Raw genomic sequence first — 22223 nt, 5'->3', positions numbered from 1 at the left:
TTCAATTTGAAACATGTGTTGATCTATTAAACCTCTAACCTGCTTACTTCTTACTGGAATTGCCATTAATCTCCAGTTTAATAAACAAAACTGACAACAACGTTGCTTGTTTAACCTACTACTTCCGCAAACCTCTCTCTGTTTCAAACTACAACCTACACAATGGAACAGGATTATATTTAGCAATAATACAATTTAATAGTTGGAATCCCCTTCAGCTTGAAGCAAACAGAGGTAGTGACTCATTACATAGCATTTTAAAAAGGGGATTTCCTGCTGAAGTAAAACACCGATGAACATGACAAAAAAAACAAAAATCAGCTAAGAAAACAGTAAAGAGGAAGACCAAGGATCCACTAGGGAGGCAAAATGATTAGAGAATAAAAGCAGTGGCTTTTATTTCAACTGGATGTGCATGAACTGAACTGGATTTGTTATTCTAAAACTGAAACCAGAAGACACGCCGAAATTTGAGCCGTCGCTCTGAAACCCAGCTGAGCCAACGCAAGGCTGCTTTCATCAGTCAGCAGCGGTTTTGTAGTTTTTCACTTCATCCTAGATTCTGGCAAAGACAGAGCGGCTCTATGCGTCACCTACAACACCGAATCCGACACAGAACTAGCCTTCGTTTCAACTATTGCACAAGACGACAGAGAAATGGATTATCAAGAAGCAAGCCGTTACCCAATATCTGGGCTCCCTTCCATGAGTCAGAGTGGAGCAGTCTAGCGCTTTCAGTAAGTATGAAGGTCATTTTTGCAATTACTGTTTCTAGTAAAGATAAACTCCCCCACACACAGTGAAAGCAGGAGGGTGGTTACGAACTGCGTGGGATGTTTCATATGTAGGCTGTGAGAGCATGGGACACCTTCTGCCTTGGCTACGAAACTCCAGGAATCAGGATTTCGAATAACTGTGTGATGGCCCAGCAAGTGAGGCTCCCACAGAGCACTGGCACACCAGTACATTTGCACTGGTGCCGTGTTACGGGGAGGAAGATCACCAGCAGGCCGAGGATGAAACACAGGGTTGTTCTGCCACTAAATCACGCTGCTACCTCACCGAGTCACACTGCCTGTCTACTTCTGTGCAGAACGCCTAAGAAAGTCGCACAGCTTCACATTCGTACTATACAGAGTCCTCTGACTGCTGCCGAGCATGGTTGTGTTTAGCTATCGTCTTTGTACCGAGATTAACTGCTTAACTTCATCACTACAGAGGTGGCAACAGGAGGCAATACCAGAAAGTCACACCATCCTCTGCTTCTATCAGCGCTGAAAAACTACGTAATTGATGATTCAAAGGACTCACTTTCAAATGGTAGAGGGAACAAAAAATTAAAAAAAGGTAAGCAAGTACATGTTAATTAAAATGAAAGCAGTATGAAGCACATCAACAGCTTTATTTCATAAGCAGCTGCTGTAGAACTGGGCCAACACTTCCACCAAATTGTTTGTGAAATCTTAATGACTACTAAATTAGAAAAGCTCAGACACCTCTCTTTGTAAAATTGTTTTTCATTCACAGGATGCTTTTGAGAATGGCTTTTTATTTTAACAGGCCTTATTGGACTGACTTCTAGATCCAGCTATTAAAAACCTCTTTTTTACTTCTTCTCAGGTGGTTCAATGCCTGCATATAGAGAAAGACATGGAAACAAAGAAAACTAGTAATGGAATCAAGGACATGAGTTAAAAGCCTAATCACACAACCCCACAGAAGCAAGATGGCCTGGGGTGGCTAAGGAAAGGACAGGGAGAATTAAGAATGGAATGCAAGGAAAAGAAAAGCTGTGTGTTTAGACGAAGCAAAAATCAATACAGCTGTGCTTGGCTGAAAGAGAATCCATAGCATTTTCTCAAAGACAAGTTTCTGGTGCCTTCTTCTCAGTCAGCAAAGGACCAAGCTAGATACACATTCATGGTTTTATAAAAACACAGATAAAACATTCTGCTGGGCATGAAAGGAACAGTTAGTCTTGTACATTATTTTTTTCCAGCATTGCTCTCCAACCACTCTTCAGAAGATTTATCTTACTATATTTCCCACACTAAAGTTTCCTCACCTGTAAGCCTAGGTAAATTGGTTATAAATTTTCTTTAAAAAAAAAAGTTGTTTTTATTGAATTACTGTTTTCAAAAACTCTTCTGCAGATACATACTATTTACAACACTTCGACTGGGTGCAGAATTAAGTTTCTAGTAAAAATGAGAAGAGGACAAATACTGGGGCCAAAGGGAAGGAGGAGGACACACAGCTACTGGCCTTAGATCAGCCAGTATCCAGATGACTCAGGCACTCTAGCTTAAGCAACAGCTAGCCTTTCCTTTGCCCCTCTTCACACACATAGGACAAGTACTTCAGCCCCCACTTGCAGAGGAGTACACTGAGAACAGAGGAGTACACTTCCAGGCAAAATGAGGCACAGGGGAATACTGGAACCTGCTGCCCATTTGCTCCCCCCTCCACCCTGTACACCACGGGGTAAGCTGGGCACCCCGGGGTAAGCTGGGCACCCCGGCCTGCTTACCCCCAAGCAAAACGAGAGTCAGGTGTCAGGGAGGAACAGCCTCAAGGACATCCTTTGGTGCCCTTGCTGCATATTCCTCTCAGGCAGTTGCTGAACTGCTACAGAGCAGCACCCGGGGTCAGCATCCTCCTCACCTCCACCCCTTGTGCAACCCCTTGCAGGGGCAGCTCAGTCCTCCCTCATTCTTAGTTAGACCCGCGAAGAGCTTCAATCACTAAGCCAGCGTTCTTCTGAAAACATATCCTGTTAAGAAGGCCCCAACCATTACTACAATTTTGTTAAATCATGTAATCCAGATGGGGGATAACTGTTCTCTCCCCTCTCCACCCCAGCCAAGCGAAACAGACTTTATGTTGGACAAAGATGACATCCGTGGATTGAACGCCCACGTGCCTGCCCTCCAGGCAGCATCTCACTTTGCAATCCCAGTTGTCTACCTGCTTCAGAGTGCTTTTGTAGCATAGCTTCTACTTGCTTGTTCTTCTCCAGGCTAATATTACTGCTTCACTTCTGGAAAACTATTGCAACTAGTTTCAAAATTCATCTATAACTAAGCATACGTGTAAAAAAACAAGGAAAAAAAAATAGATGGAGAAACCACCCACACTCATTGGCAATCTGCTCTGGGATCAGAGCTCCCAGTAGTTCTTTCTCTCCCGTGGTGCCTAACCAAATGACAGAGCTTGTGGGGAAAACTCACAATCAAACCAGCAAACTGAATTGACCAAATACCAGATATACATCCACTAGAAGGAGCCTGAGTATATTTGTTTAACATCAAATATAAAATACACCATTCGTGACAGAAACCAATATAATTTTGCAACTTGCATTTTTTAGTTCAGTTGGGTTAGTTAACTCAGTAATGTCATATATTGATTCAAGTGAAAGGAATTCTGTTGTTCTTCAATCCTTCTATTTTGGTATTTTCCCATGCCTTTATTTAGCATCACCAACAGGCATTTAAAATATTTTTGGTATACTTAGCATGTAAGACAAATAGCTAGAGGGATCAGGTTGAGGTTTGTATCTCCAGAGTTTGCAGCAGTTTTCAGAATTGTACTGAAGAAAACATCTAAGTCAACCTTAAAGCACTGCAGGAAAGGGAAATTCATTATGAAATACATTACCTTCACAGAAGTTATTAGCATTTATTAAGAAAATAATGGATAAAAATAATTCCATTGAGACCATTTTATATAGGCCAGGTATGTTTTTCAGGGTATTAACTAGGAACCAGATACTCATCATTCTGTCAGCCCAGTCAATTGCATTTTATATAACAAAGCTACGTCTTGTAATCACAGAAGTCAACACACTGACTGTGAAGATTAGAAAAATAACTTGGCACCAAATTGTCCAGCAATAACAGCAAAGAACAAACAAAATGCTGCCTATGCAAGACAGAAGCAAGAGAAGCAGAAATTCCAAAGGCATATTCAGTGAAACCACTGAATAAAAACAATGAATCTGCTATTTCTCTTATTATTTTATGATCATAATTAAATCTTACTCTTTACTAAAAGTTATTTCTATTTTAAAGAAGGGCCTATAATAGATTTTTTTGTTTGTTTTAAGCAGGTATGTCGCATGCACACAGGACTGCTATTTCTGGCATGCAACAGTGACTTCACTCAGCAAAACATTCATTTTCTCAAATGTTTGCATGCAAAAGAAATGACAGCTAGTTTTACCACTTACCTTGTTCTCTCCACCGCCCCAGTTCACCTCCTCACCTATGCACACCTGGGCTTTCAGCACCGTTGGGAATGGCCTTCTCCAGCCCTCTCCTCTACCCTGCAGCTGTCCTGCATCTACAGGATGGTCCTGAAGCCACTGAACTGAAAGGTAAAGGTCACCGTTGAATTCACTGGAGCAGAAACAAGCATCCAACTCTTATTTTTCATGACACTCATGTCTTTCTGAGAAAAAAATGCAACATTCAGCTCATCTCTCTCACAGATTAAAGTTCACTGGAAGCTCTCAGGTTCTAGGAACAGCTTTAGTGGCACATAGCCAGGGAAGGTGAAACTGTAATAGACTTTCAAGTCTGCCGTGTTTCTAGATTTCAAAGCTAAACAAGTGAAAGGCAGTTACCATCTTACCTGGCTCAGTGTAAAACATGAAAAAAATAAAAGAAAAAATAAAGAAATAGTTGAGAAAGCATGCCAAAGCGCTTTGAACAGTGAAATATGCCTTTTGTGTGTGTTTGTGCTGGTCTGTAGTGGGTTTGATGTTTCAAGGAAAAATGAAGCTAGAATGTCAGTTATAGTTCACAGGACCTACTTATTTCAAGTGCATTATTTCTACCTCTTTTTGCTGAGAATATTTCATCAGAGGAACAGTCTAATTTGAAGTCCTGTTGAATTAATTACTAGCTGAGTCTACAAGGGGATGTTGTTTCAATTGACTTCATCCTTTCACCCTAGGAAGAAAAAAATAAATAAAAATGGTCTGACAAAAATCAAGAGCCAAAATGCTGTTTACAGAGATTCCACTTTAACTGCTGTTTGCAAAAGATCAGCTAACTGTTTTGGTACTTTTTGTTCCAGAGTGCAGCACCGGGGGGTCTGATTATGTAAACAGAGAATTCAGTAAGAACAGTAATTGTTTTCAGGTGTTTTGTGAAGAGTACTGTATATAACATCAATTTAAAAAACAGAGAAACAAATGTACTATTCTGAGGAAAGATTAATTCAATTAATTTGCTGCATCAGTTCTTAAACCTCAGTTTTAAACCTGAACATCTGGCTTATAAGGTAACAATTCCAGAAAATGTACTGAATGAAAATCCAGCAGTCACCATGAAAATCTGACAAATCAAGTATCATCTTTCAGTTCTCTGCTGTCCTTAATTGCCAAATAGCATCTTGGTTGTGTATTTATTTTATCCTACTAACTAAAAGTTACAATGCCAGTCCTGGAGGAGAAAAACAAACAAGCAAAACCAAAACAAACAAACAAGGCAAAACCTCTAAACTGGTGCAGAAAGGTAAATATATCTCATGTGGAGTATGTGGACAACTTTTTATCAAATAAGCCTTTCAGTTTATTTATGCCTCAAAAAAGAGGTAAAAAGGAGTTATAGAAGATTCTGTAAAACATCCCACAAGGTGTCACTAGAGATGCATCAGCCAAAATCTTACTCAAACACCCTCCCCTACCTTTGCTAGCTAAGATAGCCTTCCCCATTCCCATGGAGAATGTTATGGACAGCTTTGAAAACACAAAAAATAAAAGACAACATGTGGACAGAAGCATATTCACTTGTGCAACTCTGTGCTTTAAGTTGTGGCCTATTAAGCATCTAGGCAATAATTTGAACAGTGAATGAACCAAGCAAACATTGATCAATAGGAAATGCAACTCGACTTAGGCATCAGCTTTCAATGAACTGTCTCAAAAATGTGCAACAAGATAGGTTTTACACAGGAGTCAGCAGAAGATGCATTGTCCCTGTTTTCAGACTCCTAATATAGAAAAAGGGACAAAATCAATTACCAGATCTGCCGCGGTTCCCCATTAATACTAGGAAAGATGTCATGTTTTATTTTCTTCATTAAGTTTTATACCCATCTCTTAACATTCATGCCTAACCCTGAATGTCACAGATGTCTTTCAAATACCTTTTATCTTCAGATATGATGGCATGATAGGATCCCCATTTCCAGTTATTGCTTAAGGCCCTTTCTATCGAGTACTGTATGAACAAAGTATGAATGCAAAGCTAATGTGCTGGACAAAAATTACTCCCCCTCCCTGCATTCCCCCATTCCAGCCCAGATTTCCCTATCTAGAAAATTATATACCACTTGAGAGATGTGTATTAATACAGAGCAATTCAGAGAGCTCAAGTAGAAGTTACATTTCAGTATCTAATTGTTTCTATGCTATTAAAATTGAAGCAGATGGCATGTTTACTCACAGCTGAGCAGCATAGAGGTATATTCATGGACTTAGTCTCCTGCCCCAAAAAGGGGCAAGTACACCAGGTATAATGACTTACATTGCTTATTGCCTGGCAGCCAGTGCACTGTACTTAGTTAATTGCTGCAGAAAGTGGTCATTTCACCTCATCTCTGTGCTAAACGTCAGGTTCCAAAGGATGTCCTAAGCAACGCAAGCAGTCAAGTCTTATGTGCTCAAGCTATGATCCGTAGGACTCATCTCAGTTGATTCATTTTTATTTTTTAAGGGACCATCCCTTGTTTCTTTGAGAGAATCCTTCAGATGACTACTTGTCCCTTATTTCATTCTGCACAAGAACCAGGAAGATTGAGACAATCTATCAAATCTTTGCAGAGTGATAGCAGGCAACGTAGCTGCTAATGAACCTTGTCCTCACTACAGAAACCAATCTGGACAGAGAGACTCTTAAGCAAAAATGAAACCAGAAAGGGTGCAGGTTTTTTTTGTTTTTGTTTTTGTTTTTTTACCCTTTTTTAAATAATTTGAAATCATCAAAAATTAGGAATATAACTGTAATTAGTTTAAATATGAGAAATCCTTCACGAAGGACAAATACTGGCTTTATGGAGCAAAAAAAATTTAGTATATATACATATTAGTATAACAGTATTTGATAAAAACGATAGCAAGTAGAGCACATATATCGATATTGTTTCTATTACACAGTATACAGTTAATACAAGAACACAAAATGTGACTGCTGACAGGTGCACTCAGTGCACTCAGGTGTTTTATCTGGTTGATTTGTACATTGTAACCATGATAGCACTAGTAACAGCCTATAATATGTCCAAATACAACCTGTAAGTAGTAGTCATCTTACACTTCCTAGAATAAGTAAAGAAATTATTTTGCATGGATGAGCATAAATAAGAATATTTAGCATAAGGCCTCACGAATTTTATGCTGAAGTTGTTTCTCAATATCTCAGTCATCTGTGAGACAAATGAGGCGGAAACCAATAATTGCAGCACAGTTTCTAGGAAAAAATCAAAGGAGCATTTGTGATTGCTAAAATATATTAAAAAAAGGGAAGCAATAAGATGACTACTGCAAAAGTAGTGAATGCAATTTTGTAGAAGCAAAATTGCCTATAACCATTCACCCGGAACAAACAACTATGTTTTGTAACCTATTTATAGCTGATGAATTAACTAAAGGCTTGCTTTCTTGATATTTTCTTCTTCAACCTCAACATTGCGTAAGTTTACTTTGGAAGTTTTACTTGGGAAGTTGGAATGCCAAATGCTAAGAAAAATAGCATTTTTGTAATACGTCTATTAGAATACGCTGTTTTGCCTTATTTTTCATGTGGCTATCACAGATTTCCTTTAAAAATAGTTGATTACTGTAAACTCAGCAAGTTCATCTGCCTTTTTTTTTTTTTTACTTAATCATGAAAGGTTTTGTTTGTTTTTGTTTTTAAATGCACTTCTTACCTGTGCAAGTTTTTAAACAGGTATGCACTCCCAGAAGCAGAACTTCTAATTTTATTGTTTTGTGTGTGTGTCTCTCAAGCACATTCTTGGTTATTCTTTCAACTTAGTGGTCCTTGAGCCCTCTTTTTCCTTCCAATGTATTTTACTTCCACAGAATCTCAGTCACTTTTTATTATTTTCCTCTAAAACTCTCTATAGATCTAGCCGATTCTTAGAGCTCTAACTGCTTCTGCCTTGAAACCAGCGAGTTTATCTGGGTCAGTTTTGCTCTGGACCATCTCCAGAAACTGGAGCAAAAGCTCACTGAGAATTGGCTACCCCACTATATACCTGCTTAAAAAACAAGACAGCCAAATAAAGGTAGTTTCTTACTTTTTTCAACCTTTTCTTTTTTTAATCCGCCCCACCCCCCCAAATGGGGCTCAAAGACGCAGTTACTTCTGCAGGGACCATCTCACATACAACTTGCCCTGAAGGCACCACGATCCTCACCTTTCCTGTGACTTGGATGCACAGGGAGGCCGCCAGCCTCACACCGAGGGGGACACAGAACATGAGTAAGCAGCCAGCCTTGGGGGAGGACTCCAGAACAACGTGCTAAAGTAGCAGCTACCTGCAAGAGCTGAAACAGAGGTACAAGCAAAAGAGTCTTGTCCATTTTATGCTTCCTAAAGGACCGTGGTTTGACTTGTGTCTTGGGCAGGCATGCTGAGCAAGGCAGTTACCTGACCAACATACAAAGACAACGCTGGCAGAAAAAATGGAGACCTGCTAGTAGGGCTATGCCCAGCCAAGGAACAGAATAAATGTTCCTTGCCATCTGCAGACTTGGCCAGAGGCCCAAATACAGTTAGCAGTACTGAGGAAAGACTACTACGGAGTCTCTGGCCTATAATCCCTGTAAAAACATTTTTAAAGATCCCCCAGCATATTCACTGGATTATTTATTTTTAATTTTACTTATTGCACTTGACGTTGGACCTAGAGGACAACTAAGACAGTCAGGACAGCAAAAGTAACGATGTACAGCTTGGCTTGATTTATACTAGTGTTCCTATCGCTATCTACAATGTTGCTACCTCATCAAGCTCAACCCAACCTCTTTACACCTCATACCTAGCCCTGAAAGCATTCAAGGTGTAAATTGGCCAGAAGTAGCCAAACAATTAAGCAGAGAACATATTTTACAAAGATGTCTGCTTTTATTTATACTTGTATGTTTTTAGTTGGTAAGAGTACCATAATGATAACAAATGTGCCCACAGCAAAAACAAAGTCAAACCACTGGACAGCATCCCCTTTAGGGGTACCTTCCACATGAGGCCAGGGGACCTTCTGGGGACTCCAGAATTTATCGTACTGACTTCTGTACTCTTTTTGCTTCCCACCTGTAAAGTATCTTTAATCCACTTACGACTTTATAAACATACGTCAACAACTCTTTGAAGAACTTTATAATTTTATATGCACAGTACACACTGTAACAAAGTCAACTTTTTCCTCATGGTTTATGTGGCCTAGAATAGCTAGGATTATTGTTGTCCATTACCCAGCTCTTTTATATATATAAACAAAAATATGCTATTTATGTCCTATAATAAACCATATCACTTTCCTATATGTACATATTTTATGACTGAACACAATTTATACAACCTCATGATAGACATAGCTCATTCTAGCTGAGTGCCCACAGTTTAGGAGAACTCTGGGAATACTTTGAGAAATGTTGTCACATGCCCCAGTATTCATGAAGCTTTAATCTATATCACTATGGTAAGACGTCTCACAACTGATCTTGACAGGTTGCCAAGTTTGTTTCTCTACGCAAAGGTAATTTTTGCCTAAAAAACAAACAACAAAAAACCACAACACATTGAAAGCAATGTTTCCCCACTCCCTTTGAGATTTTAACGGCTATTTTTGTGTATAACATGTTTTAATGAATACCTGTGGAGACTAATAAAAAAATAGGTCACTTTGAGACCCTTTACATTTGAAAAGCTTCGTAAAACAGAAGTTTTCCAAAGGCAAGAGGCTGACTTCCAGCTGTTCCTCTCAAAAAGAAAAACTTAAATCATTTCAGATAAGACTTGACCACAATAAATAAAGCCAATTACTGTTGGATTGCTTATGCAGTTGATCTTCAGCCACTCAACAGCTCTAACTCCCTTGTTGAGGTTTCTGTCCCCACAAAATTTCAGGCCATGGCTAAGCCCAGAGGAACTCATACCCCACATAAGAGGGTGTCCATCCCATTTCCTGCCAAGAACATCCTCATTCTGCAGGGCAAATGTCATTTTAATGTTCCAAAATTTGATGTAGATGTTTACATTGACAAAATCTGTAAAGCATTGGCTTTCATTTTTGGTATTTTCCAAAACATCACTGCTATAGTAGCCTTTTTAGAATTATCACAGAAACCCCAAAGACGAAAATAAGGAAATTCTTTATTAAATTCCTTGTCACACGCAGCTTTCACAGGGAACTGAAATAACAGACCCAATCTTTATTACTCCTATGAGAGAGAACGAGCTATGAAACCAATGCATTTCAAAGCACCATCTCACAAATACACAAACCTAACACCTCTCTCATTGTTCCTTCCTACCATTCAATTCTACAGAGAGGGGAGCTCTATCAACCCCCTACCACCTTCTATCAGCAAATACATGCTTTCAAAAGCTTGTAACAAATCCCTTTGGAGTAGGGTCACTAGAAGAGCAAGCTGGGGATCACTTTTGGTGTACAGCAATAGTGCCATCTACAGCGTGAGCTCTGCCACAACACAACCATATGGACTTAACTGTAGATGAAATGTGTTCAGACATTTTTGTAAAAAATTACTTTTCAAGTCTGAACAAGGATGCAGCTTTAATGGGATATTTAGTAGGATGTATTTTAATACTTTAGCTATGGATAAGCTATGTTTTCTTGCTATTTGTTCTTAGGTTGCATGAGCTTTAAAGACTCTTCAGCTATGGACTGAACATAATAATAGCTAAGCCTGGTGCTTAGCAGATGTGTCTATGGAATCCAGATGTTTGAGACAAAAGGTGAGAAGCTGAAGAGCATGAGATTTCTACTGTCACACGCATACAAGACTCCAAGAAGAAAGTTACTGACCTTTTTGTAAATCATAGTTCAGCTGTTTTCTTTACAATCAGCACGTGCCAACGTATATCTTATTTGAAGCAAGAAAATCACCACTCCCAGTGCAACTGGCACATCATTAAGAAGCCTCTAGCTTCTTATAAATATGCAGAGTCAAGTTCAGAGATAACAGTCTATAGTACAGGCAAGCTACCATGAAGAGAGCATAAATAAGTACCTGGAAGCCTGTGCTAATTCAAGGCTGGGGGAAAGGGAGAAAACGTTTTGTTTATGCAATGTCAAATGATGCTGATATATTTCAGTTCTGCCTGCCTTGGCCTCCATCATACATCACTGCACATCCCTCCATGTTATCCCATCTCACCACCTTCCCTGTCATTATGGCTGCACCCAGATCTGATGCCAAATATGTGCCTGACAGCTGCATACACTCCTCTTAGTGGATCTCCAACTCCCATAATATATGCAAACCTTGTGTTAGAGAAGTGCAGGGGTGTCAGTAATTGCAAGGTCTTTCCATATGCAAGCCAAATGTAACCAGTGCAGTCAGCAAGGTCTTTCCAAGAGTGCAGATGGCCTAAAATAAGAATGGGAAATACAGTTCATACATCTGATAGTCAGACTTTTTGAAATGTAAATTCGAAAAATGCAGCACAGTTTCACTTCACAGCCACAATTCATTGCATCACCATCTTAATCTGTACAGAACAGATAAGCAGGTCACTGGGAAAACCAAGGAAATGCTGTAGGGAAAGCAATAGAGCATGTGAAAAAGTAAAACAAACATATAAGGAGAGAAAAGAAGTGAGACAAAAGGCAGAAGTCAAGTCTTGGCTTTCCCCTAAATGCATGCACTTATTAGGAGAGATCTCAAGCAACAGATAACTGCGGAGTTCAGTGTCTCTGAAGGCACAGAATCAGAATAACAGATCACAGAATGGTTGAGGCTGCAAGGGACCTCTGGAGATCATCTATTCCAAGCCTCCTGCTCAAGCGGGGTCACCTACAGCATGTTGCCCAGGATCACATCCAGGTGGGTTTTGAGTATCTCCTGAGAAGGAGACTCCACAACCTCTCCGGGCAGCCTGTTCCAGTGCTCTGTCACCCTCACAGCAAAGTTTTTCCTCACGTTCAGAGGAAGCTTCCTGTGTGGCAGTTTGCGCCCGTTACTTCTTGTCCTGTTGCTGGGCACCACCAGAGGAAGTCTGGCCCCGTTGTCTTGGCAAACTCCCTTCAGATTTGTGTATGCATTGATAAGATCCCCTCTCAGCCTTCTCTTCTCCAGACTAAACAGGCCTAGCTCTCTCAGCATTTCCTTGTAAGCCAGCACTGCTGGCTTATGGTTAACCTGTGGCCCACCAGGACTACCAGGTCCTTCACAGGGCTGCTTTCCAGCAGGTCAGCCCCCAGCCTGTACTGGTGCAGGGGGTGATTATTCCCTAGGTGCAGGACCCGACACGTGCCCTTGTTGAAGTTCATCAGGAGTCTCTGCCCAACTCTCCAGCCTGTCCATGTCCCTCTGAATGGCAGCACAGCCCTCCAGTGGATCAGCCACTTCTCCCAGTTTGGTGTCACAAGCAAACTTGCTGCGGGTGCACTCTGTCCTTCAGCCAGGTCACTGATGAGTAAGTTGAACAGGACTGGACGCAGTAGCAGCTGCTGGGAACCCACTGGTAGGTGTCACTGGACTATCAAAAAGCAGAGTTTAGAAGGTAGCCCTCACACAAACTAAAAGCTGTAATTCAGCCTTGTCACTGAGTGAATCCAACACAGCCCAGTGAGCAGACTTTTTGTCCTTCACAGCAGAATCTGGACCCAGGGGAGGGGGGCACGACGACAACAACTTAAAATGAAGAGTAGGCAATTCACAGGCTTGTTAAAGCTGATTCCTAGAGCAGAGCATTTCCAGTACAGTTCGATTTTTATTATTATTACTACTCAGCTCTATGTTATGTATTCAGAATTTCATTATAGGTGCACATTTCCATGCAAAGAGGCTGCATCCATCTAGATACCAACTCAGTACATATTTGTTAGGACTCTTGAGTTGACACACGAGAGTTGAACCCCCTTCTCCACATAGTCTGCAAACAAATCTGTTCCACAAGAAAAAACACGTAAGGTGCAACTAACCAATAACCTCCCCAGTACTCACACTGTTAGCCTTTCATCACACCTCTGTTGAATGCCTTACTTCACACTGTGCTGCAAAAAATAGTCATTCAGGTTTGTTTTGTACTGGAGTTTCTGTTGTTCATAAACACTATTTCTTGCTCTGAAATCAGCAGGATTTTGGTACTGACTGTCCACCAGCAGGGGTCCAGCTGTCTGGGTATTGGTACGTAAAGTTTGCAAATACTCTTTTTGTAAAGATTTAAGAACCCTTAAGGCTCTTTTCGCACTCTTCCAGACTTGACCTCTGAAGCAAAGTCTTTATTGTTTAAGACAATCACTGAAAATAGGATATAAATCAGTAAGTTCTTGGAGGTATGACCAATGTAAAAAAACACCTTTAATATTTATAATGAAGAGCTTCATTGCAGTAGTGACCAAGATGAGTTTTGCTAGATAGACTCACAGCTTCAGGGAGCTCATTAGGAAGAGTCCCAAATGAGTACATTCCAAAAAGACAATTAAGAAGCAAAGTTACGTTAAAAACTATCTAAAAACTATCAACCTTTCTATTTTACAGGCAGACTCACTGTTCCTAAAATTGGAGGCAACTTTGCTACTGTAATATCATCAGCAAGTATCTGCCTGCAAAACAACTGGCTTTCACAATATTAAAAATAAAGCAATCCAAAGTCCTTTTCCCCCTCCAGGGAGACAGATGTGAAAGTCAATGCACTTCTGCTTTATTTATTCAGTCAAGTACTTATTCTTCATTGCTGGAAAACACACTGTAACCTTGTAGACTTTGTGCTTTAAAAAACTGTTGAAGCTGAAATTTAAATTAAAAATATGCATCGATGATTATACTGAAAAAATAGGTCCGATGTTGTAGCAGTTATATGCACATACAGTGGAATATTTTCCAAGCATATTTACTGGCGTAAATACAAGTAACCAGGATACCTATTTCAGATGGAAAAACTAAATGGATTTACACATCACTTACAAATGACTGAAAAAACTGCTAGCCTTCTCACGTTTGGCCAAGACAAACAGAATTTTTGATATCTTGCCTTCAATTTTAAATGACATAATTAAAACTGTTCCATGGTGGAAAACTAGATAGTCTAAAAAAAAAGATCTAGAAATTATATATTACTATATAATAATATTGCAAATAACAAGTAGTATATATTATACGTGATTGGGTTGGTTTGGACAAATATATATAATTTGTTTGGCTTTGGTCAAGCTCCTCACAGGCCTGTCTTCTGTTCTGCTGTTAGGAAGTTTATTTAGAACTGCATAAAAAGAGAATAAAGGGAGGAGATGGTCTAAAGAAGAAAATGCATGTCATTAAATCTGGAAGATGTAGGGAAAAATCATCTGCAGTCTGAAAACTTAGAACCTTCAGTTTTCAAAGTATGAGAATACACATTTATATTCACACATTCTGAAATCTGTACAAGGAGACACGTAACCAAAGGCTCTTCGATTCTTGCAAACAGAACAACAAAAAGATATAGCTGTAAGGAAAAAATAATATTTATTCCATGAGGCACTGTTAAAGCCTCAGCTGAAATATTGCCCACAGTTTAGTCACGCATGGTTGGAAAAGATTAGAGATAGCGAAGAACCCTGAGCAAGGGCATAGTAGACTTACCTGACATGAAGAAACCTTGCCTTGATTATTTTACAAGAATGAGTGCAGCCATTAGAAAGAGCAAGCAAAAACTAGAAGGCCACAAACAGAGTTAAAAAATAAATAAATAAAAAATAAGCTAACTGTGAAAGGAGTGCTGATCAAAAAAGTCTTTTAATATAATCAAAATATGATGTCATCGTAAAATAAAATACAGTCTACGCAAGCATTATGAAATAATAGTACATACAGCAATTGAACCCAGCGACCTGCACTGCTCACATATACTCCCAGGCAAATATGTTAGAGGCACCGTATAAGATTGCGTCACCACTTTCTCATACAATATTTTAAATATGATTGCTCTTCTCCTTTCCTCCATGCTAACTTTGTATGATGGTAATAGCGAATATTAAAAGTTAAACACAAAGAGAAATTTCACAACAGTAAAAATTCCAAGAGATGCCATTTCAAAGTCACATCATAACTTCCTGATAACTTGGGGAAAAACACCACACTCGTAAGGTATTAACACTTTAGTATCTTTGTTAGAACAGAGATAGTACAGATGGCTAGATTTTTAACGTAAAAGTAAAAAATGAACAGAACTATAAGTATCAAAGTAAAATTACAGAGGGTTTAACTGTATTGTACCAAACAAGGATCAATGAAAAACGAATGAAAACTTGAAAAGATCCCTGTGGAATGGGACCAGAAAAATTATAGGCAACTGTGATACATAACTGCAGGGATTTATTTTGGATGAAGACGGCCAAAATACTGTGGCCAGTGTATGTAGAAGAAATGGGCTAAGGCTTTCTGAATTTGAGCAAGCTTTTTGAAATCAAGAAACTTAGTCTTTAGCAATTGATCTTAATTACGTGTTTCTATCCAGGTGTTTAATAAAAGGACACCTGTAAAAAAATCTGACTACGCTCAGCAAGTCAAGAAGTCCTCAGTTAACAGCAGAAGAAGCAGGCGGACTGCCGCTGTGCTGCACTTGCAGTGAAACTTAAACGTGCAAGTGATAACTCTATAGGTTACCCATTACACAGGATTAAGTACATGAGGACTGAGCAAATGCAGAGGCAGTTGAATGGTTTCCTACTTTTGAAGGTGGAAGAGAACAGAGCGGCACCTGGAGTTTTTACATCCTTCTCTAAACCTTGCTTTCTGGAAGCCTTTGCAAAATGGGACCACACGACAGAAAAACAAAGAATTAAAGTTCTGCAGAGTATCTCCAAGCCTTCTCCCCCTGCACACACCCCCACATACCCTGCGTGTGTTCTGCAGAGTATCTGCAAGCCTTCTTCCTCTAAACGCACACACACCTACAAGCCTTCTCCCACTACACGCCACATACGCCTGCCGTCCAGCTACACAGGGCTGCTTCAGAAACAAATACCTGTAGACATTACTGAAGCTCTGAAGTTGTTTCTTTTGATACAGCCTGAAACACTCTTCAGCTGGTTGCTTTTCTTTGAGTGGGAACATTTCAGGTTGGGGTTTTTCCCTTTTCCACCAGCAAATGACAAATTGACAAACGGATGATGTTTCAGGCAAAGGTTTTAACACCTTATTTCTAGAAAGAATGAGAAAAACAGGGCTGTCTGTTTTGAAGAAAACTTGAAAAATACAGGGAAATAAGAGCTTTTCATAGAAAACTTTGTATTCCAGGAGAGGCTGGTATATCAGTAAGATTCAAGTAACAATTTTCAGGCAGCAAATGTCTTTCAAGCCTTCATTTGAGCTTCAAGCACCCCACAGTGCACAGACTAGGACTTTACTTGTATGCCTACTAAATTTCTAGAAGCTTTTTATGTATGCATGCATGTGTTACCTGCAAATATTCTTAGACTTTCTCAAAAACAATTCTGGCTTGTAGAATAGCACTGCAAAATGGAGGATACCTCAGCTTGACTTGAAGGACTGCCTGTCTCTATTTCTAGGAATATAAGAAACCAGGTTTTACTGCTTTGGATTAACCATGTTTTAGTTGTACTCCCTGTTGTAGCTGGAAAGTTGGGGCAAGGGGGAGTGTTTCACAGAATCATCTATGTAGGAAGAGACCTCCAAGATCATCTAGTCCGACCTCTGACCTGACACTAACAAGTCCTCCACTAAACCATATCACTAAGGGCTACATCTAAACGTCTTTTAAAGACCTCCAGGGATGGAGACTCAGCCACTTCCCTGGGCAGCCCATTCCAATGCCTAACAACCCTTTCGGTAAAGAAGTTCTTCCTAACATCATTCCTAACATCTAAACCTCCCCTGGCGCAACTTTAGCCCATTCCCCCTCGTCCTGTCACCAGGCACGTGGGAGAACAGACCAACCCCCACCTCGCTACAGCCTCCTTTAAGGTACCTGGAGAGAGCGATAAGGTCACCCCTGAGCCTCCTCTTCTCCAGGCTGAACAACCCCAGCTCCCTCAGCCGCTCCTCGTGAGACTTGTTCTCCAGGCCCCTCACCAGCTTCGTTGCCCTTCTCTGGACTCGCTCGAGCACCTCGACGTCCTTCTTGTAGCGAGGGGCCCAAAACCAAATGAACACAGTACTCGAGGTGCGGCCTCACCAGAGCCGAGTACAGGGGGACAACCACTTCCCTAGCCCTGCTGGCCACACGGTTTCTGATACAAGCCAGGATGCTGTTGGCCTTCTTGGCCACCTGGGCACACTGCTGGCTCATATTCAGCCGACTATCAACCAAGACTCCCAGGTCCCTCTCGGCCAGGCAGCTTTCCAGCCACTCATCTCCCAGCCTGTAGCTCTGCTTGGGGTTGTTGCGCCCCAGGTGCAGGACCCGGCACTTGGCCTTGTTGAACCTCATACAGTTGGCCTCAGCCCATCGCTCCAGCCTATCCAGATCCTCCTGCAGAGCCTTCCTACCCTCGAGCAGACCAACACACGCACCTAACTTGGTGTCGTTTGCAAACTTACTGAGGGTGCACTCGATCCCCTCATCCAGATCATCGATAAAGACATTAAAGAGAACTGGCTGCAGTACTGAGCCCTGGGGGACTCCACTAGTGACCGGCCTCCAACTGGATTGAACTCCAGTTAAATTTAACTGGATTGCAACAGCAGGCGTGCTTCTAGCCACGCGTGCCTTTTTCCAGAGAGAAAGCCGAAGAAATCGGCAAACCGCAGCCGGCTGCACCCTGAGGGGCAAGGGCAGAGCAAACCCCGGGCTGGCACAGCCGGGAGCATCCCTGCAGAGAGCTGCAACGTCCCTGACAGCAGTTTTGTTCAGGGGGACCCGGGGCCACGTGGGACAGCCTCGGCTGTGCCTCCCGCTGCGCGCTGCAGCCTCTCTCGCCTCCAGATCGGTCACTGTTCTCTGCAACGTGCCGTGCCCTGCAGCACGCTTTCCCCCTCTTTTTCTGGGGGAAGAAACGCCTGACTTCCTCTTACACGTTTGGTAGTTGTGGGTAGGGAAAGGAGGAGAAAATACAGGGCGCTCTGTGTACGAGTGCCTTCTCTTCCTTACGGGGAGGCAGCAGGCCATCCAGGCACTGTTCCATCATCCCCAGTACAACTGCCTGCTTTATTCTAACCTGGCTCTCCACAAGAACGCGGGCTGAAGTTCCCAACAGCCTGATGTGCTCATGCAGCAACATGGAAGCTGCTCTGCAAGCTCTGTGCATTTACTTTGGGGCAAACGAAGCCAAATACCTCTTTGTCCTTGTAAGTGACCAACAGAGGTCACTGACGTCTGTCGCTGGGGCTGGGGCCCCACCGCACGGGCAACCCCGCTGGCTTCAGCAGAGACCCCTGCATGACATCAGGCAGAATTCTGACCCAAAATTGGACTGATTTCGGTCACACCGAGACTAAAGGTCAGACTGATCTTAACGATGTCCTTCCGAGTTTGCTTTAGGAGTATCTTTTCTGTTAAGGGAAGTGTCCCTGCAAATGACGTATAAAATTGACACCACTTCAGCTGCTTGCATTTTTAGTAGAGTTTTGGGATTTCTTAGCTTTTCCTTAACTTTACTCTTTAGCTGAAATAAAGTTCATTTCAATGAACTCATTGCACCTTTGCTGAGCAGCTGCTCTTGCGATTGCTGCTACAGCTACTTCATTCCCCTCCCCAGAATCAGAACCCGGGGCTTTGGGCTTTTCAGTGTTTATTGTTCACTTAGTTCTTCCTTCGTGCTTCCACGGTGGGCACGAACAGACGTGTCCCCCTGCGCAGAGATGGGGGGCAGCCGGGGGGCTCCCCTCTGCTTGCCTCTCCTCTTCCAGCCGCACGCACGGGCAGCGACGGGACCGAACCGGGGCACGCTCCTGGCCTCTCCCCCTCGGCGGGGAGCTCTCAGAGCTCTGCAGGGCAGGCAGCACAGCCCCAGCCGGACCCCAGCACGCTCCCACAGCCTGCTGGCACGGCCCCGCAGCCCTGCGCACACACCTGGGCACCTTTTCCACCGCCTGGCCCAGGCCTGGGCTCCGCATCCCCTGCTGCCCCCCCCCCCAGTGATGCACCGCCCATGTCACAGCAGGCAGGGGGTGCCCCATGGCACAAAGGGGCGGGGACGGCCTTGGCCCCGGAACGCTGGCCCCAACGGCAGCTGGGCAGTTGGGCAGCCCTGCGATGGCTGCCCGTGCTGACGGGGAGGCTGCTCGGCTGCCTGCTCCTGCGGCTCCAGCCTCCGCTCCGGACACAAACTCAACCAGAGGAATTCAGCTCCTCTCTCCTCTCTCCTCAGGCCCTCACCTCAAATGGCTCTCAGCGCCCTACAGGACACTGGCCGAACTAAACCACCGCACGCTCCTGGCCGCTCCTTTCCAGAACTGTGCCGGACAATTGTCCCCGCCCTACAGGACAGGTAAGATCGCCCCAACCCACACCCACCGCTGTCTCACAGCAAGCAGGACGGTGACACGATCGGGCCAGGATGGCAGTATTCACTCCATCAGGATGACGGGACACCGACAGATGTGGTGAGACGCTCGAGACCCTCGGGCAGAAAGGCAGGGGCTGTCCGTGGTCATAGGGGGATGCTGCTCGGTTTGTTCCTTCTCTTATTAAAGCCAGACACACACAGCGATGGGACCAGACCACGGCACACTCCTGGCCTCACTGCCCTCGACCACTCAGCTGGAAGGAAGAGCTGCCACCGCTCTCCAGGACAGGGAAGATCGCCCCAACCCACACCCACCGCTGTCCACAGCAAGCAGGAAGGTGACACGATCGGGCCAGGACAAGAGTGACCGCTCCATCAGGACGACAGGACACCGACAGCCTCGGTGAGACGCTAGAGACTCGGGCAAACAGGCAGGGGCTGCCCGTGGTCACAGGGGGATGCTGCTCCGTTTGGTGCTTCTTCTCTTTCAGCCAGAAACACACAGCGATGGGACCAGACCATGGCACAATCCTGGCCTTGCTACACTCGACCACTCAGCTGGAAGGAAGAGCTGCCAGCTCTCTACAGGAGAGGTAAGATCGCCCCAACCCACACCCACCGCACTCTAACAGCAAGCAGCGAGGTGACGCACTTGGACCAGGATGGCAGTGACCGCTCCATCACGATGACGGGACACGGATGGATGTGGTGAGACACTCAAGACCCTTGGGTAGAGAGGTTGGGGCAGCCTGTGGTCACAGGGGGATGCTGCTAGGTTTGCTCCTTCTTTTATTAAAGCCAGACACACAATGCAATGGGACCAGTCCACGGCACAATCCTGGCCTCTCTCCCCTTGAGAAGTCAGCTGGAAAAGCTGTCAGTGTTCTCCAGGACAGGTAAGATCGCCCCAACCCATTCCCCACCGCTGTCTCACAACAAGCAGGATGGTGACATGATCGGGCCAGGACGGGAGTGACCGCTCCATCAGGACGACGGGACACGGACAGCCTCGGTGAGACGCTAGAGACTCGGGCAAACAGGCAGGGGCTGCCTGTGGTCACAGGGGGATGCTGCTCCGTTTGGTGCTTCTTCTCTTTCAGCCAGAAACACACAACGATGGGACCAGACCACGGCACAATCCTGGCCTCGCTGCGCTTGACCACTCAGCTGGAAGGAAGAGCTGCCAACACTCCAGGACAGGTAAGATCGCCCCAACCCACACCCACCACGGTCCACAACAAGCAGGAAGGTAACACGCTCGGGCCTGGACGGGAGTGACCGCTCCATCAGGATGACGGGACATGGACGGACGTGGTGAGATGCTGGAGACCCTTGGGCAGAGAGGCAGGGACAGCCCATGGTCACAGGGGGATGCTGCTCGGTTTGTTCCTTATCTTATTAAAGACAGACACACACGGCGATGGGACCAGACCACGGCACACTCCTGGCTTCTCTCCCCTTGAGAACTCAGCTGGAAGGAAGAGCTGCCAACGCTCTACAGGACAGATAAGCGATCCCCAACCCACACCCCACCACGGTCCCACAGCATGCCAGAAGATGACGCGGTTGGGCTATGGTGGGCATCTCCTGGCTGTCACGGAGATGTGAGATGGACGGCCTTGGAGTGAGGCTGGGAGAGCCGCACCCAAGGATGCAGGGGCTGACCCTGGCAACCGTCTGGGGCTGCTCTTTTTGGTCATTTTCCTTTCTCACCCCAGCACAAACCCCCGAGCACACCAAGGTCTGCCACTGTCCTTTCCCTCCTCTGCCCAATCCCTCCGCGGCCACTGAAGGCTGGTGCAGCTTTCTACAACCACAGCCACCGGAGGAGCAGGAAGCACACAAGGACCCCGTCTGACCCCAGCCATGGTCCTACAAGCACACCAATGGGCCCCGCGGCTATGGACAAAGAGCTCGGCACGCCTCCGCGCCACCCCACCCCACCCCACCCCACGTCTCTCTCAAACATTGCTCAAATAAAGGTTCTGATTCACAACCTCAGCGGCTGCTTTTTCCTGCCCTTCTTGGGGAAACCTCGGGGGGCTTTGCCTTTTGCAGAAGGAGCAAGTGCACCAGCCTCCGCTTCTTCAGATGCTGGCATCAAGAGAATTTCAAAGCAGATTAAGTGTCCTAATCTAAGACCAGATTCTGCAGGCGTTTCAGAAAAGTGTTTGATGATAAACACTTATGCAACTCTGGAGGAGAGTAGTCTACTGTGTTCTTAATTTATTCCTGCAGATGGAATACAGCATCACAGTTCAGCTGCTGACTCTAAAACACATTTTGCCATTAGTTCTTCTGATGCACCAGCTTCATCTACAGTTCCATGAGGTCAAATACCTTTAACACTAATTTAGTCCAGCATGACTTTTGTTGTTGTTATTTATTAAATGCAGGCAGAAATAATCACTTTTTTTTTTTTCCTTAAAGCAGAGATTAACACCTCTTTAAAATTAAGTCTGAAAGAGGCAGCTCTGATCACTGCAGCTGCTACTGACAAGTCAGAAAGGAAAAATCCCACTTCTGGCAAGACAGAGGAAAAAGACCAGAAATCCTAGAACAGGAAATTA

The 22223-nt window shown here is 43.8% G+C and overlaps 1 protein-coding gene and 1 long non-coding RNA gene across 4 annotated transcripts in view; one reads left to right on the top strand and one right to left on the bottom strand.

The window, feature by feature from the left end:
- Positions 1-22223, bottom strand: part of TNIP3 (TNFAIP3 interacting protein 3) — a 94379-nt gene that overhangs the window by 67611 nt on the left and 4545 nt on the right. The window contains exon 2 of the mRNA XM_080588727.1: positions 4232-4371. Coding sequence (XP_080444853.1) covers positions 4232-4371 — 140 coding nt within the window. The remainder of the gene's footprint in view (positions 1-4231; positions 4372-22223) is intronic.
- Positions 215-21061, top strand: LOC308193736. 3 transcript variants are annotated; one of them, XR_013949885.1, is made up of 4 exons: positions 215-737; positions 1219-1347; positions 1621-4378; positions 19516-21061. It is a non-coding gene; the product is annotated as an uncharacterized lncRNA (long non-coding RNA). The 3 variants fall into 3 exon arrangements; XR_013949886.1 differs by having other exon boundaries at positions 215-1347; positions 4254-4378; XR_013949887.1 differs by having other exon boundaries at positions 215-1347.

The sequence above is a fragment of the Anser brachyrhynchus genome, assembly GCF_964034855.1.
Source record: "Anser brachyrhynchus genome assembly, chromosome: 4".
Taxonomy (NCBI): Eukaryota; Metazoa; Chordata; class Aves; order Anseriformes; family Anatidae; genus Anser; species Anser brachyrhynchus.
This window is presented reverse-complemented; position numbering and strand designations above follow the sequence as displayed.